The sequence below is a fragment of the Ostrea edulis genome, chromosome 8, assembly GCF_947568905.1.
Source record: "Ostrea edulis chromosome 8, xbOstEdul1.1, whole genome shotgun sequence".
In the NCBI taxonomy this organism is placed as follows: domain Eukaryota; kingdom Metazoa; phylum Mollusca; class Bivalvia; order Ostreida; family Ostreidae; genus Ostrea; species Ostrea edulis.
Window position 1 is genome coordinate 38835908 of NC_079171.1, and position 14864 is coordinate 38850771.

A 14864-nucleotide genomic window follows, 5' to 3' on the forward strand; every position below is an offset into this window, starting at 1 on the left:
CGCAAGACCACAAATTACACATGTAATCGGGGACTGTTTTGTTCAACAGAATGTCGATGTCTTGCCTTGGCCAGCTGTTTCCCCCGATTTATCGCCGATCCAGCACGTCTGGGATGAAATGGAACCACGCCTACGCCATTTACCAAATCAGCCAGTGACATTGGCTGATTTAGGCTAGGCTTTAACCAACATCTGGAACAACATCCCTCAAGCATTTCTGAACACTTTAGTGGCATCAATGAGGCGCAGCAAGCATGCATAAATGCAAATGGTGGTCACACGCGTTATTAACTTTGTTAATTCAAGTTCAAATACCAGTGTCTTTCGAGTGTGCTGAAATTGACGTTATTCAACGTTAACATTAATGGATTATGAAATGTAACTTATACATTTGTTAACAGTACTATAAAAAATAAAATTTGTTCATTGTTATTTTTTAAAAATTAATTTGTCATATATAAAAAAAATGCAGTTTCTTTTTCCCGCTAGTACATGTGATTTTTGTTATTATTCTCTGTCAATATTGGCCACATTATGTAATTCTTTACGTTTGTCCTGAAAAATTGACAATCTGGTCGTGTCGTTGGTCATCATTTTAGTGCTTTATATATATACATACATATACATATGCTTTCCAAAACCCTAAGGGTGAATTCGATTAAGCGACCCGAGTTACACGGGTAAGTAGAGTAGAGTTGTAAATAATTGATTGATTGTATCTTGCTTAACGTCTCACTCGAGAATTTTTCACTCATATGGAGACGTCACCAAGACCGACGAAGGGCTTCAAATTTAGGCCTATGCTCGGCGCTTACGGCTATTGAGCAGTGAGGGTTCTTTAGCGTGCCACACCTACTGTGACACGGGTCATCCGTTTTTAAGGTCATCTCCGAGGACCCGTGACATTCACACCTGATGCCAAGCGATGGAACTGTCACTACCTGTTTTAACGACTGAGGTGTGTCGCGGCCGGGATTCGAACCCCGGGCCTTCCGCATGCGCGGCGAACGCTCTAACCTCTCGGCCACCGCGGCGGTCTAAGAGTTGTAAATAAAATGTCGAATGTCGAATTATCGACAGCAGTGTTGAACTCGTGTTACTCGAGTATACTCCCCATTTTACCAGGAGTAACAAGTGTTCCAATATGGCGGCGTGTTAGGAAGAAACGTAGTGTGAAGATTAGTTTATATTTCGTACCAGACATGTAACGCATCAATAAAAACACGATACGAAACATAATTCTGACACTTAAAATTGAACTGGACACTAAAAGGAAACTTTAAATCACATTTGCGAATGCACAGACTGTCGAAATGTTGAATTAACCAGATAATGATAAAACTATATAATGATTTTTTTTTTTCGTAATTGACGTTTATTTATTTTATAAAATGCAATTCTGAATGAGTATATGACAATTAAAAGATATAAAACAATTGGCTATGTTAATGCAACAATGATTTTGGTATACTATATTTCCCCATCAGAGTTCGCATTTTTTGCGTTCCTACCCTCCATATTCTAAACAAACACCACACAACACAATGTGTTTTAGTTTCATATATGGAGTTCATTAACTGAGCATGCGTAAATTCAACTCTATTGTCACAAGAGTTGCTTTAATCGAATTCACCCTAGATGTCACTGTTTTATGGACCTATTCTTTTTATCCTTATTATTTTAATTCTGTATTGTGCAAATAAAATCGTTAAATTGAGTCAGTTTAGTGTAATCATGCATGCCCCTATGTTGCATATACATGGTAACAATTGCAACCAAGAAGAAAATGAATTCCCTTCTGTACTTTTAGAGATTTTATTAGTATTTGCGTCTATCCTAGAACAGTTTCCATCCACAGAACGAGGAGTAGGAGTATGAATTGGAAAACATTTCTCCGATAAGACTGGCGGTAGGATGAGTACGTACGTATACTATATCTCCTTGATTGATCCTGACAACTGCTACACTTGATGTTTGTCTTATGTCTCCAGCACGCAGTGCACTACAATACAAAACTCCAACAGGAGCAGAATTAACAACCAGTTCTGATGTGAATAATGCCCCTTTGTTGCAGAATAATGTCCACGAAAAAGTGTACACTCCATTTCCTGGTGAAGTGAAAATACCAGAGTACTGATTGTAGTTTCCGCCAATGTTTGTAACAACTTCGTCAAATATTATTGTTTGATGATGACCAAGATTTGTTTCATGGTGTGACAAGTAAGAGTAAAAGGCTACATCTCCTGTAAACAGAAATATATTTCGTTGGAAATTTCGAAACGGATCATTGATAGTTTCTCAAAATGGAAAGACAACATTACAAGGAATTCATAACTAGCACGGTAGTTTGAATTGAAATGTACCAATTTAAAGCTGACATGAATTAATAAATACGTACACCTTTCTCATCTTATCCGCCATATTTCTCTCAGGTAGCCTAATTTACTCAACCCGTATATACCCCAAGTGTGATTGTCACACCTGAGTGATTTTTCTAGGTGGACTCGACCAGTGCACATCACCGATAGTAATATATAGGGAATACGAAACAAATAAAATCACATTTTAAAACATTATGCTTTGCTCAAAATTACAAAATATTTATTGTATACCAATGCAACATTCCGAAAGTTTAGATAATTTAGGAAAAAAATGCCAAAAAAAAGAAGCTTTTCTTGCATACTTGCAAGTGCATGCAAGTATTTGCAGTTTCTTATGAAATAAATGCGGGGAAATCATTTGCCAATTACATACTGATAGAATGGAAGAAGCAAAGAGCATAAAATATATTATTTATATCAATTCTTGCAAAACACAGGTCCATGCCATATGCATAATATGTAATTCGCCAAAAAAACAAAACAAAAACAAACCTGTATCAAATACGGACGTTTATTCAGGTATCGGAGATGTGCACTTACCGAAAATATTAGATTTTCTTTATTCTGATAAATCCACGAAACAAAATGATAAACTCCATTTGTATCTCGTTAGAACTTTACAACACGTTGTCATTCCATTATACAGACTGCGACACACTTCACCCGTGCCAAACAGGGTGTCTTCAATCAGGGGAGATGTCAGAGTCGAAAAGTTTTCCTGTATTGAATGCTTGTCTGGTCGAGGTTTTGCAGTTTATAGAAATCGGGAATCTAATCATATACACTGAGCATCTGGTGGGATATATTGCGTACTCAATTCAAAATTTATCGATGATCATATAGAAATTTGGATATACAAATAAGGGAATAATGATCGAAAATATACATCTGTTTAAAAATGCGGGTATCACATTTGCAATCCATAATAAACAGTTGATTACACAAAGACACATATAAAAGGGAATGTATAAACGAAAATATAGTTTTATTGTTTCTTTGGGAACCACATAATTATTTACGGTCTCTGTATGTCCATATTCATTGATTGAACAGGAGAGAGAGAGAGAGAGAGAGAGAGAGAGAGAGAGAGAGAGAGAGAGAGAGAGAGACTGTCCTACTTCGATATACAATATATCATTTCACAGAAGGAAAGAAAATTGATCACTGATATAATGGTAAGCTTACAAGCATTAAAACATTCCAGCTCTTGAAAAATTTGTTATTGAAAATATATTAAAAACTTACAGGAGTCGATGTTTATAATTGAATTCATTACAAATTTAAAAAAAAATATATCAGTTTAAACTGTGCATGTAGAAAATACTGACTTTGTATGTTAGAATAACGGAAAAAAGTAAATTGTCAAAAAAGTGGGGAGAGCAGACCAGCCCAGCCTCCCTGCCCACCCCAACCCCCCGTGTACGTGCCTGAAACAACATATCAATTCGTGTTGAAAGAAAGGTGCATATCTGCATTTCATTAAATTCCAAAGGAGCTCGAATTTATGTGTTCCCCTATTTATTATTTTGTATGCAAGATTCGTTCCCGAATTTAGAATCATGCTTTCAATCAGAGCAGAAATGAATTCATTTTGAAGTACATCTAGTTTGAATGCAAATATGGGGTTCCTTCTTTTAATTTCATCAGACTCATTGGAGCCCCCTCCCCAGAACTATGCAGCTTTGTTTTTTTTTTATATCTAAATCGGCATATGAATCCGGATATAAATTATATAGTGTTTTTTTCGTGATCATATAGATATCGATACTAGAAAATGTTTATACTCTTGCCTTTTGCATATCCTACTAATGCATTACAGTAGATTGACACTGTATCATATCAAATAAAACCTCAACACGAATTTTACTGATTTATGAATACTAATATCTTATCGAATACATTTGAATTTGAAATTTCGACGTACAGCGGTATGTTTAGTTTCAGAATATATCAATTGCGCCAGATCTACGAAATGAAAATAATCCTTATGGCATGTTACAGAAACGTTAAAACACACATATGCTATAGTCCTGCAATGCATGCATGCGATTTTTTTAAATACATGTATTTATGTATTCGTGAATGAAGTTCCTATGCTTAAAACTATCTTGACCTTTATGCATTTTGTTTTGTGATTTTGGTTTACCATTCCTTACACTGTGTAAATGAAGGAAAACTTGGTAAAGGGTGCAATTCTACACCATACAATTAGTATGCATGCATGTGTTGAAAAGCAAAATGTACATGTAATAACCAGACATGTATCGTCATTTTTCATGGGGGGGGGGGGGGGGGGTACAACAGGAAGAAAATAATGGAAAATTGGATTCTTAAAAATTTCTTGCCATTCAAAATAATAATTAAAAAAGATGAATGAAAACAGCAATAAAATAAAACAAAAAAACCCCAAACAAACCAAGATGTTTTATCTGATGTTCAAAGTCCTAATGTGGGGGTGAAAGGTTAAAACTTTTACTGCCTCAATAATTTCCCCCTACACTTCATTTTCTTCCATCGTTGGGGGTAGGATGGGGTGGTTAGAGTCCTCTACTATGAGTGCCTCATAATATCTTCATTTTCTTAATTGGTGGTGGTGTGTGTCTTCTACTATTATATCAGAACTTTCAAGCTGGGGTCAAGTTGGGGGGGGGGTGTCACCCAATATATTTTTTACTTGCATTACAAAATAACGGCCTCTCACTTCTGTCGGCGCGGGTTCGAAACCCGCGGCGCCGGTAAGTGAGAAAGTTTCCCAGTTTACTTTCGGAAGGTCGGTGGTCTCTTCCCAGGTACATTGTATCTGGTTTCTCTCTTCCACCAACAAAAACTGGGCACCACCAGATAACTGAAAAATTGGTTGAGTGTGGCGGAAAACATAAAAAAAAAAACAAACAAACAAAATAACACAAAAATGGATATTGTTATCAAAGGTGCGGGACAGACACTCTTGTCCCCTCCCCTTGATTCTATGTACCTTTGTACTTGACCTTTGTATTTGGGAGAGGGCCTACATAGGCTATGCCTGTTGCCCAATCCTGTTGAGTTTCTCAATAAAATATGTTTAAATAGAAAAAATTCTATGTGTTTGATAACTACGCATATGATAAACTCAATTATTACATTTTGCATTACTACAATTTGCGTCGAGTTCAACGCAGAATGTAATAAAGCAAAATGGCATAGATATATAAGATCTATTGAGCGCCGAATTAGCATAAAATGAAGTAATTGAAAATAACATTATTTAAAGATATGTTTAATTTTTAATTATTGCGTGCTTTAAATGAATCAAATAAATCTGTATTATCAATTAATGAGAGCAATATTGAGTTACTGTTCTCTTATATTGAATTAAAGATATCATTTGTCTTAATAAGAGCGCGATTATTACAAGATCATCGTTTGAATCTCTCTCTCTCTCTCTCTCTCTCTCTCTCTCTCTCTCTCCCCATACACTCGCGCAGTGTTGTATGTGCAATTATCTATGCACAAACAATTTATGTACCTAAATGATTTCCTGATTTATAAATCTACAATACTCTGACAAGTAAATCATACGGTATAAGGATTCATGCACAATACAGGGTAAATATTATTCTCTGATACTTCCCCTGATTGAAGATAGCTGATCGGCACGGGCTAAGTGTGTCGCAGTCTGTACAATGGACAATGTTGTTTACTGTTGGAATACAAATGGAGTGTATCGTTTTGTTTCATGGATTATGCTAATAAAGGGAGTTTTACTACTACTTTGAGTATTTTCGACAAGTGTACACGTACATCTTTGGTCCTTTACTGATATTACGAGTAGACCCAGGTAAATAGTCATCCGCATTCGATGCTTTTTCATGGCGAGCATACATGACCATGTCTTCTTTATACGTACAGTAGCATTTATGTACATTGTATTTGCATTTTGCTTGAAGTGTGAATGGTATATATTTTATACCCTTTGCTTATTCCATTTCATCAATAGATCTAGATAATAGATGAAATATTTCTCCGCGTTTTTGTATAGTTTTGACATATTTATTGCAAATGTACGCACATTTACGTAAAGAAAAGGCATTCTATATTTATTTATCCAAAGCTTTTAGAATGATTTACTACTGTACGATATGTTTATTGTAATTCTGAGCACTGCATGTTGTTTCAAAACGTGATTTCATTTCTTCTTGATGTCCTATAAATTAGTGTCGGAGATGTACGTGTTACCTGTCGAAGCTACCCGCACAGGTAAATCGGAGACACTGATGTGAAGTGAAGCGTAGCAAAACTCGTCCCCTTATATACTATGCGAACCCTGATACATATAACAATAGAATATCCAACTAATATGGCGGATTAGCAAAGAAATATGGCAGACATATAGAATTATACTATATTTATTAATTCATGTCAGCTTTAAGCATTAGTAGGTAAACACATACCTGGGACAATGCCTCTCTGGATTTTTCTCGAACCTAGTACTGGTGAAGTTTCTTTTAAATCTTTCACTAAACTTTGAATCGGTGATGAGATTTGCGATTTAATTCCGATATTTATGCCCCTCGCGCCTTCCCACTGACTGTCATTATTTCGCTCCGTGTCAAACGACGTGAAAATCCCATTCACAGGGGCACCTGTTCTCTCTGTCCTTTCAAGGAGCAAATTCTTAATGATGGTATCTTGTTCTTCATTTATTTTTTCCTGTATATGAAGCCTCTCTTCTAAAGCACTAATTCTTCTTAGTAACACAGACAATTCAAGTTTTTCTCCTGCTCCCTCGACTCCGGTGAAAATCGAAAGAAACAGAGTAAAAATAATGATTGATATCATACTTGTTGGTATTTCCAATACAGTGTTCTTGAAAATCAGATCTTGCTATGTTATACTACAAATATGTACACATGTACCACTGAACTTTGATCGTAAGGGCAAGGCATGATAAGAAAGGTTGCAAGAGTTCTGTAAAGTGAACTAGTGAAGATAATGACCAACCTCATAAATTCTAAATAGTAACAGTAATAGAAGGAAAATGTGGACCCCTGGACACAGTAGAGATGGGTCAGGCATCTAGGAGAAGTAATCATCCCCTTTTGACAAGTCACAACCGTGCAATTATTTTACATATGAAATTCGGTAAAATTCATGACGAGTAAAACCTTCATACCAAACACCAAGACACAAATGGCATTGATTACAACAATAAGGTTAGGTTAATAAATGTGACAAGATAGATAACATATAATTTTTCTGGCATTCATCTTTGCAGTAAACATATTGTGGTTATATCCAAGAAATAATTAAACACAATTTTACTGTACATTTATTTGATTAACAGACGTTTGATAATGACGGAGGGCTCACAGCGGAGTTGACCGTTCAAAAGCGCATGCTTTCTCCTACGAAATACCTGATCCCACCTCTGGGTTGTCCAGTGGGCCGTCTTTGCGGTACTATCAATTTTGTGTTTTTATAGGTTTTTCTATTTAATCCTGCTTTCTTTCAGAAATTTCAATTTTCATACAATCCAATATTGATGCGATGTATTTTAGGTTATAAATCTATGCTAAAATATCTAGGATTGATAATAGTGAAATCTAAATTTCATCACGATTTCCATAGATCAAGACTCTGGTAATGTGAATAGATGCACGTCTATGAATGAAGATATATTTAGCATGATGACTGACCTCAAGAGAGTGTGATTAACTCCGTTTGTCTTATCAAGATATAGGGTTCATCGCGGTTGTGATCGGTTGACAGGGGATGCTTACTCCTCCTAAGAAGCTGTACCAACTCGGGTATGTTCAGGAGTCTGTGTCATACGTATATTTTATTTTACTTTTTATAGGAGTTATGATATCGAGGCAGGCTACTGACAAATCAGTTGATGTCACAGTGGTTTCAACAGTTTCGTTTTAAGTCACCATTTCGCAAATTCTATTGTCATATTACTGATGAAAGGTGAAGATAACTCCTATAAAGAATAGGAAATAAAGAGTTGGGCAAACACCAGGGATGGGACCAGGTGCCTTGGATGAGTAAGGATCCCGTGATGACCACTCACATCCGCCGTGGGCCCTATACTTTGATCAGGTAAACGTAATAATCCGTAGTAAAAATCAATGTGTCAAGTATGGTCTAACAATCGATATGAAACACGTCAGGCATGATTTAAACCAACGAAAGGTTGTATTTACAAACTAGATTATAAGTAGATTACTCCGTGTACACGATCAAGACATATGACTCATGGGTGTGTTCGGTCGACAGGGGATGCTTACTCCTCCTAGGCACTTGATCCCACTTCTGAGATATCCAGGAGTCCATGATGGCCCAACTCTCTATTTTGTATATATTATAGGAGTTATGAGATTGATGACTGTTTGTTATTAAGAACTGGTCAGTGTTATCTATTAACTGCACGACATTGCGAATCGGAAGTTGATAACATTATGTTGTTTTTAAAGAAACTAATATGTGCCAAATTTTCGAAATATATAAAGAATGCTGAAATATATATTTTCACAATTTAATTATATTTTCTTTCCCCTTCCCTTTTCAGCATTGTAATGGTGTCACTAAATATAAATCACAGGTTAATGTATTATAATTTGACTCCACTTTTTTGCACTTGTGTTCCCCTAAAATAGCTCTAAAAGTTTATTGTTATTTCGGATTTCAAACATTTCGGTTGAGCATCACTGAAGAGACATTATTTGTCGAAATGCGCATCTGGTGCATCAAAATTGGTACCGTATAAGTTTTACATTAGCAGAGGCTAGATGATACCCACAGTGCAGATTTGTCACTGCGTAGTGCATAGAAACCTGTTGTGTAAAGTATAGCTAATTTAATGTTTGTGAACGTATATGAAGGTATTGAAAATGCACACAAATATGATCTTTTCTTTGAAAATGCGAAATGTGTACACTATATCTACTTTGCAATCAGACGGGTTCGATTGTCGGTCGTGTTAGATAGCTCAGTTTGTAGAGCATTTAACTAGACATTCATGAGGCAGAGTTCGAATTCCGGTCTATTCCGTTACACTTTCTCTCATTTCCCGTTACTGTTTTTGTTGTAGACTAGCCCCTGGAACTCCCGGGTAAAAATGCCTCTCCGGGGATAAAGATGCTGGGTTCATATTCTCAGGTGTGAAGGCATTTAAGAAGAGGGGAGTCTGGTGTTCAGAAGGGTTCGATCACCGATTGCTAAATAGCTCAGTTCGTACAACACCTGGCTTGAGATTCAGGGAGCCTGGGTTCAAATCGCAGTCAGCTTCGTTGCATTTTCTCCACTACTCTTACATATAACTGTATATTACTCAATTCTAACTCAATCAAAACTTTAAAATATACATCTTTAAACAAATACCTCGATCAATAAAGACTTTAAAGGTGGTATATGTATGCTTACAAACAACAAAATCTGTCATGTACAGACGTCGTGTATTGTCGGATGTAACATCAAACGTCAGATCGAACTATCTACAAACTGTATAGCTAGCGTTAAAAAATGGGATTTTCGTACATATTTCGCAAATTCGATGGTCTTTATAACGATCTAGTTCGTCAATACAACCTCGCATTGGGTCAAATGCTGTCTGACGTGTTTCATACCGATTGTTAAGCCGTTCTTGGCACACTGATTTTGACTGCAGATAACTCCGTTTACCTGATCAGGATATGGGGCTCACGGCGGGTGTGACCGGTCAACAGGGGATGCTTACTCCTCCTAGGCACCTGATCCCACCTCTGGTGTGTCCAGGGGTCCGTGTTTGCCCAACTATCTATTTTGTATTGCTTGTAGGAGTTATGAGATTGATCACTGTTCGTTATCTTCACCTTGCATATTAAAACACACACCCTATCATATTAATCTAAGTAAAGAAATGCATGCTTCAAAGTTGTATTGACTGTCTTTCACATTTAAAAATGATCATCAACTCAACATGAGAGAGAAAATCACACGCTTTGTCCGATTTCTACTAAAAGAAGTACCTAAAAGGTAAGAAACCGACGATGCAAATAAATCGAGTTTAACAAGTTACATAAAAAGGCGAAAAAATGAGTTAAAATTACAATTTTAATACAAAATATTTATGTCTGTGTATTAGTATAATCTAAAACACCACAGCATTGTCCAGATGTCTTATGAATCCTCTGATTAAACATTTGATTACACGTGAGGTGCACATCATTAGCCTAATTATAGCGTAGAACTAGTGAAGTCGAAGCATTGCAATACTGTATGGAAGGCATTAGTTGAATTCTCTTCAACGAATGTATCACGAGAAGTGAAATCAATAAAAAACTAAACTATTGAGGCTTCATATGACTTTTACCACGGATTTTGCCAACTTGTTTTAAACATATTTCCTTCGGCTAGAATAAATTTCTATAGATAAAATTACTATTATGAGAGATATACTGTAGATTACCTTAGATTAACAGAAAGACGTTCTTATTTCAGCAGATGTCGTGAAATACTCAGCTAGAGATACTTTTAGTTAGAAATGTAACGATACAATGGTGCATGTCCTTCATCTTGGAGAGGAACATTTCGTAGAGTGTCTCCTCTTTCCAGCTCTAGGAATGACGGAAACCGTTGTTATGACAGGATCGCTGGCGGAAAAAATATTTTATCATGTTTATTCTAGAACGTTTGAGAATCTTACTGTTCAGTTCTTCAGAAAGCTTGTCTTGTCAATCATAAAAAGGTAGTTGAAAACATCCCATTTGTTCAAGTCATTTTGGAACGGAGATTCAATGTACCTGCTCAGTATGCGAGTATGTGCATATGTATTAAAGCAATTATATAACAATGTTTTCTGAAACAATTTTTTTTAATGTTTGATAAATTCATTTTTATTTTCATTCATATGCCGATTTAATATATTGAAATAAAAATACACCACAGAGTCCTAGTCAACTTCTGCTTCGTACTTAGATAATGTATTCAAAATAAATACAAACGGCAAACCACCAACTCAACTTGATGACGAATTGGATGATTATTTATGTAGCAATATTCCATTATCACCTGCATATGTTTTTATATCGTTACTAGCTTGAAAATACGGATGTTTATTTAATTGCTGGGATAAAATTATCAACTCATTTCAAAATTTAGGATTATCTCCCTCATGCATAGCTCTATCTTTGGACGAATTTGGCTCCAGTGTTTTTGCACTCTAGTTTTCCTTTTAGCTATTACAAGTTTATTGTTATTTCGAATTTCCAAAATTTAGGCTTGAGCATCACTAAAGAGACATTATTTGTCGAAATGCGCATCTGATGCATCAAAATTGGTACCATATACGTTTTACATCTCTCAACCGATTCGATACGCAAGACCTTGTTCTGCGTATAATCAGTTTTTAAATCCCGGAAGGCTACTCACAGACAAGTTGATTCTACAGAGGTCTCAACAGTCTCGATTTAAGTAAGCATCTCGCAAATTCTATGGTGGTTATAATTATCTAGTTTGCCAATACAGGCTGTCATTGTGTCAAATGCTGTTTAATGTGTTTCACACAGATTGAAGTTATTCTTTTCACACTGATTTTGATTGCGGATCGCTTCATTTATCTCACAAAGATACAGGGTTCCCATCGAGTGTGACCGGTATTCGAAGGATGCTTATTTCTAGGCACGTGGTCCCACCTTTGGTATATCGAGGGGTCCGTGAAAAAACTAATTCTTAATTTTGTAACCTTGATAGGAGTTATTATAGTGAACACTGTTATCTATTTTCACCTTATTATAACTAACCATGACCCTATTCTTCTACCGCCGCCGAGAGGTTAGAGCGTTCGCCCCGCATGCGGAAGGCCGGGGTTCGAATCCCGGCCGCGACAGACCTAAGTCGTTAAAAAAGGTAGTGAAAGTTCCATCGCCAAACGCTCGGCATCAGGTGTGAATGTCACGTGTCCTCGGAGATGACCTTAAAAACGTATGACCCGTGTCACAATAGGTGTGGAACGCTAAAGAACACTCACTGCTTAATGGCCATAAGCGCCGAGCATAGGCCTAAATTTGAAGCCCTTCACCGGTCTTGGTGACGTCTCCATATGAGTGAAAAATTCTTGAGCGAGACGTTAAGCAAGATACAATCAATCAATCAACCCTATTATTCTTGAGAAAAGGGTTCTTAAAAAGATTTTCCCTATATATCCGCATTTAAGAATTTAAACTCCTATCGTATCTCAACCTTAATTCCGGGTAACGCAATTTGAATAAAATTGAATCTGCATCTCAGGGGTCTTGTTCTTCTTAAAAAGAATGTTTTCATTTTTTTCTCTATCTATTTGTATCCAGAATTGGATTCTCTATTGATACCCTACCTTACCCTGGGGGTCCTGGTTTGAACAAACTTTATATCTACACTATGTCAGAAAGCCTTCTTGTAATTTCCATTTCTGGTCCTGTGATTCTTGATAAGAATTTTTTTTCAATTACCCTCAACCTAATTTTACCTTTGTTGATTATCTCCCCTTTTGGAGGAAGTATGGATTTTTATTTGAATAAAAACTGGAATCCTCTCTACCCTAGGATGATATGGAACCAAGTTTGATTAAGATTAAAGCAGTGGTTCTAGGGAAATGTTTTTAATACAGACAGAAAGACGGACGCCGTATAACACGTGGTCAGAACAGCTCACCTGATCTGGACGTTCCATCAGGTAAAACAATAGCCTTCAGTTCAATATTTTGAGAAAATATGCCAATACTAAAGGCATTGAACATTTTGAAAAAAAATTTACAAGGGAGGGGGTGTAGTATTGCATCCGCAAGCACCTTTGTCCTAAACCCAATATTATGGTGTTTAATGTGATTCAACCATTTCTCAAAGGCAGGAAAAATATGAAGTTTTTTAGTTTACTTTTTTCTCTCTTTTCTTCTAGTTCTTTGAATTGCGCAAAATCAAATATATATATTTATATACATTAGAGTCATTATTTAATATCTTCTATTTATGTAAAACCACTTCATTTAAGTTTCATATTTTTAACTTGTATGACGTTTTGCGAATGTTTGAAATATTTCCCGTTTACCTTGTATAAATGTCATGCACATTTGAAAAAGAAATGTGTTCTGTATCATTTAATAACTATGAAGAAAATTTCTCTCAAATATTGAGACCTATGTTAATCACATGTTTATTTTAATAGAAATAAATTTCAATTTTGGAAAATAAAGGAGGGTATAAATTGTGATACTTCACGCCGACATACTTCATGAAGCACGTAAGCGTAGGCCTGCGTGGATCTGTGTAGTTCATACCCTCAAATATTTTCAGAAAATATTGTATTGTCATTTTGCCAGAATTCGCAATCGTTAAAATAGACGTATTACGTTTACAAAAATTGATAAGGGATAACGATGCAAAAATACAATGATATAAGGCCTCAACCGTGTGCATTCTTTTCTGTAGCCCTCTGTGCTGTCCCATTGTTTCCCCCCAGAAAGCTACAGATCTGCAGTTAATACACAGGCACATGTAATTCCGAATTATCGGTACGTTTAACATTCTCTGTGTTGTACTTGGGTGTATTTGATTGAACAAAGCCGTTATATAACGTTATACATTTTAACACAAGACCCTGCATAATAAACTGGCATTCGGTTTATCATGATGCAATGGCTTTCTGCAAAATTCACACGCGAATCAAGGTATCTGCGCGAATTATAATTTTACACCTAGGCATGCAAAATGAGAAGAATTCATAGCCTTGTTATTAGTTTGATAATTGTCAGATAAAGGAAAGAAGATCACGTGGTTTAAAACGTAACAGGCTAACCGTATAATATTATATATATACCACCAGTTGGATTTTACATATATCTAACGATATCGGTATTCCATACAATACACATGTTTTTATTTCCAACTGACTACAAAAATACTTCTTTCTTGCAAAGTCCATTACATATAACTATACGTTACTTATACACAAAGTACATATCGACCACACAAAGGGTACATTTAATGTCGTCAAAACTAAACACCTCAACCAATATCGACCACACGGAGGGTATATTTCACGTCTTTAAACAACGCATGTTTTCTCTTACAGACCAGTGCACACACACTTCACTGTGTATTATCTGATGTTACATAAGCGTCGGCTGAAAAGCTATTTATAGGTAGCATTCAAGAATTGGTTTTTCTTATAAGTTTATAAATACATTCCCCGTCATCGTGATCTAAGTATAGAAAAACACATGCTTCAAACTTTCACAATTAAGATAGATTACACTTCTGACAAGATTAACGTAAACTATAAAGTATACGCCCGTTGCACTTGTAGGCGCATTATACATTCTCGGTGAATTGATATCATACACATTCCATTCAACATCAACCATGCAGGCTGTGTATTTTATGTTTTCAAAGAAAGCATACCAGTGTAAGGAACAATTGGTATTCTCTGATGGTACATCAAGCATCAGATAAAACCTATTTATAGCTACTGCCTAGCGTTCGAAAATTG

General features: G+C 36.0%; 1 protein-coding gene across 1 annotated transcript; it reads right to left on the reverse strand.

Moving 5' to 3' along the window:
* Window positions 1-1801: 1801 nt before the first annotated feature.
* Window positions 1802-11291, reverse strand: LOC130049048 (uncharacterized). Its single transcript, XM_056146084.1, has 2 exons — window positions 6812-11291; window positions 1802-2243 (listed from the first exon to the last, which is right to left on the reverse strand). Exons 1-2 carry the CDS (start codon window positions 7197-7199, stop codon window positions 1837-1839), a joined length of 795 nt encoding a protein of 264 aa, XP_056002059.1. The 5' UTR covers window positions 7200-11291; the 3' UTR covers window positions 1802-1836.
* Window positions 11292-14864: the final 3573 nt, after the last annotated feature.

Coding starts and splice junctions, on each gene's coding strand:
- LOC130049048 (XM_056146084.1), bottom strand. CDS start 7,199: ATGATATCAATCATTATTTTTACTCTGTTTCTTTCGATTTTCACCGGA. Junction 2,244..6,811: donor CCAGAGAGGCATTGTCCCAG/GTATGTGTTTAC, acceptor TTCTGTTTACAG/GAGATGTAGCCTTTTACTCT.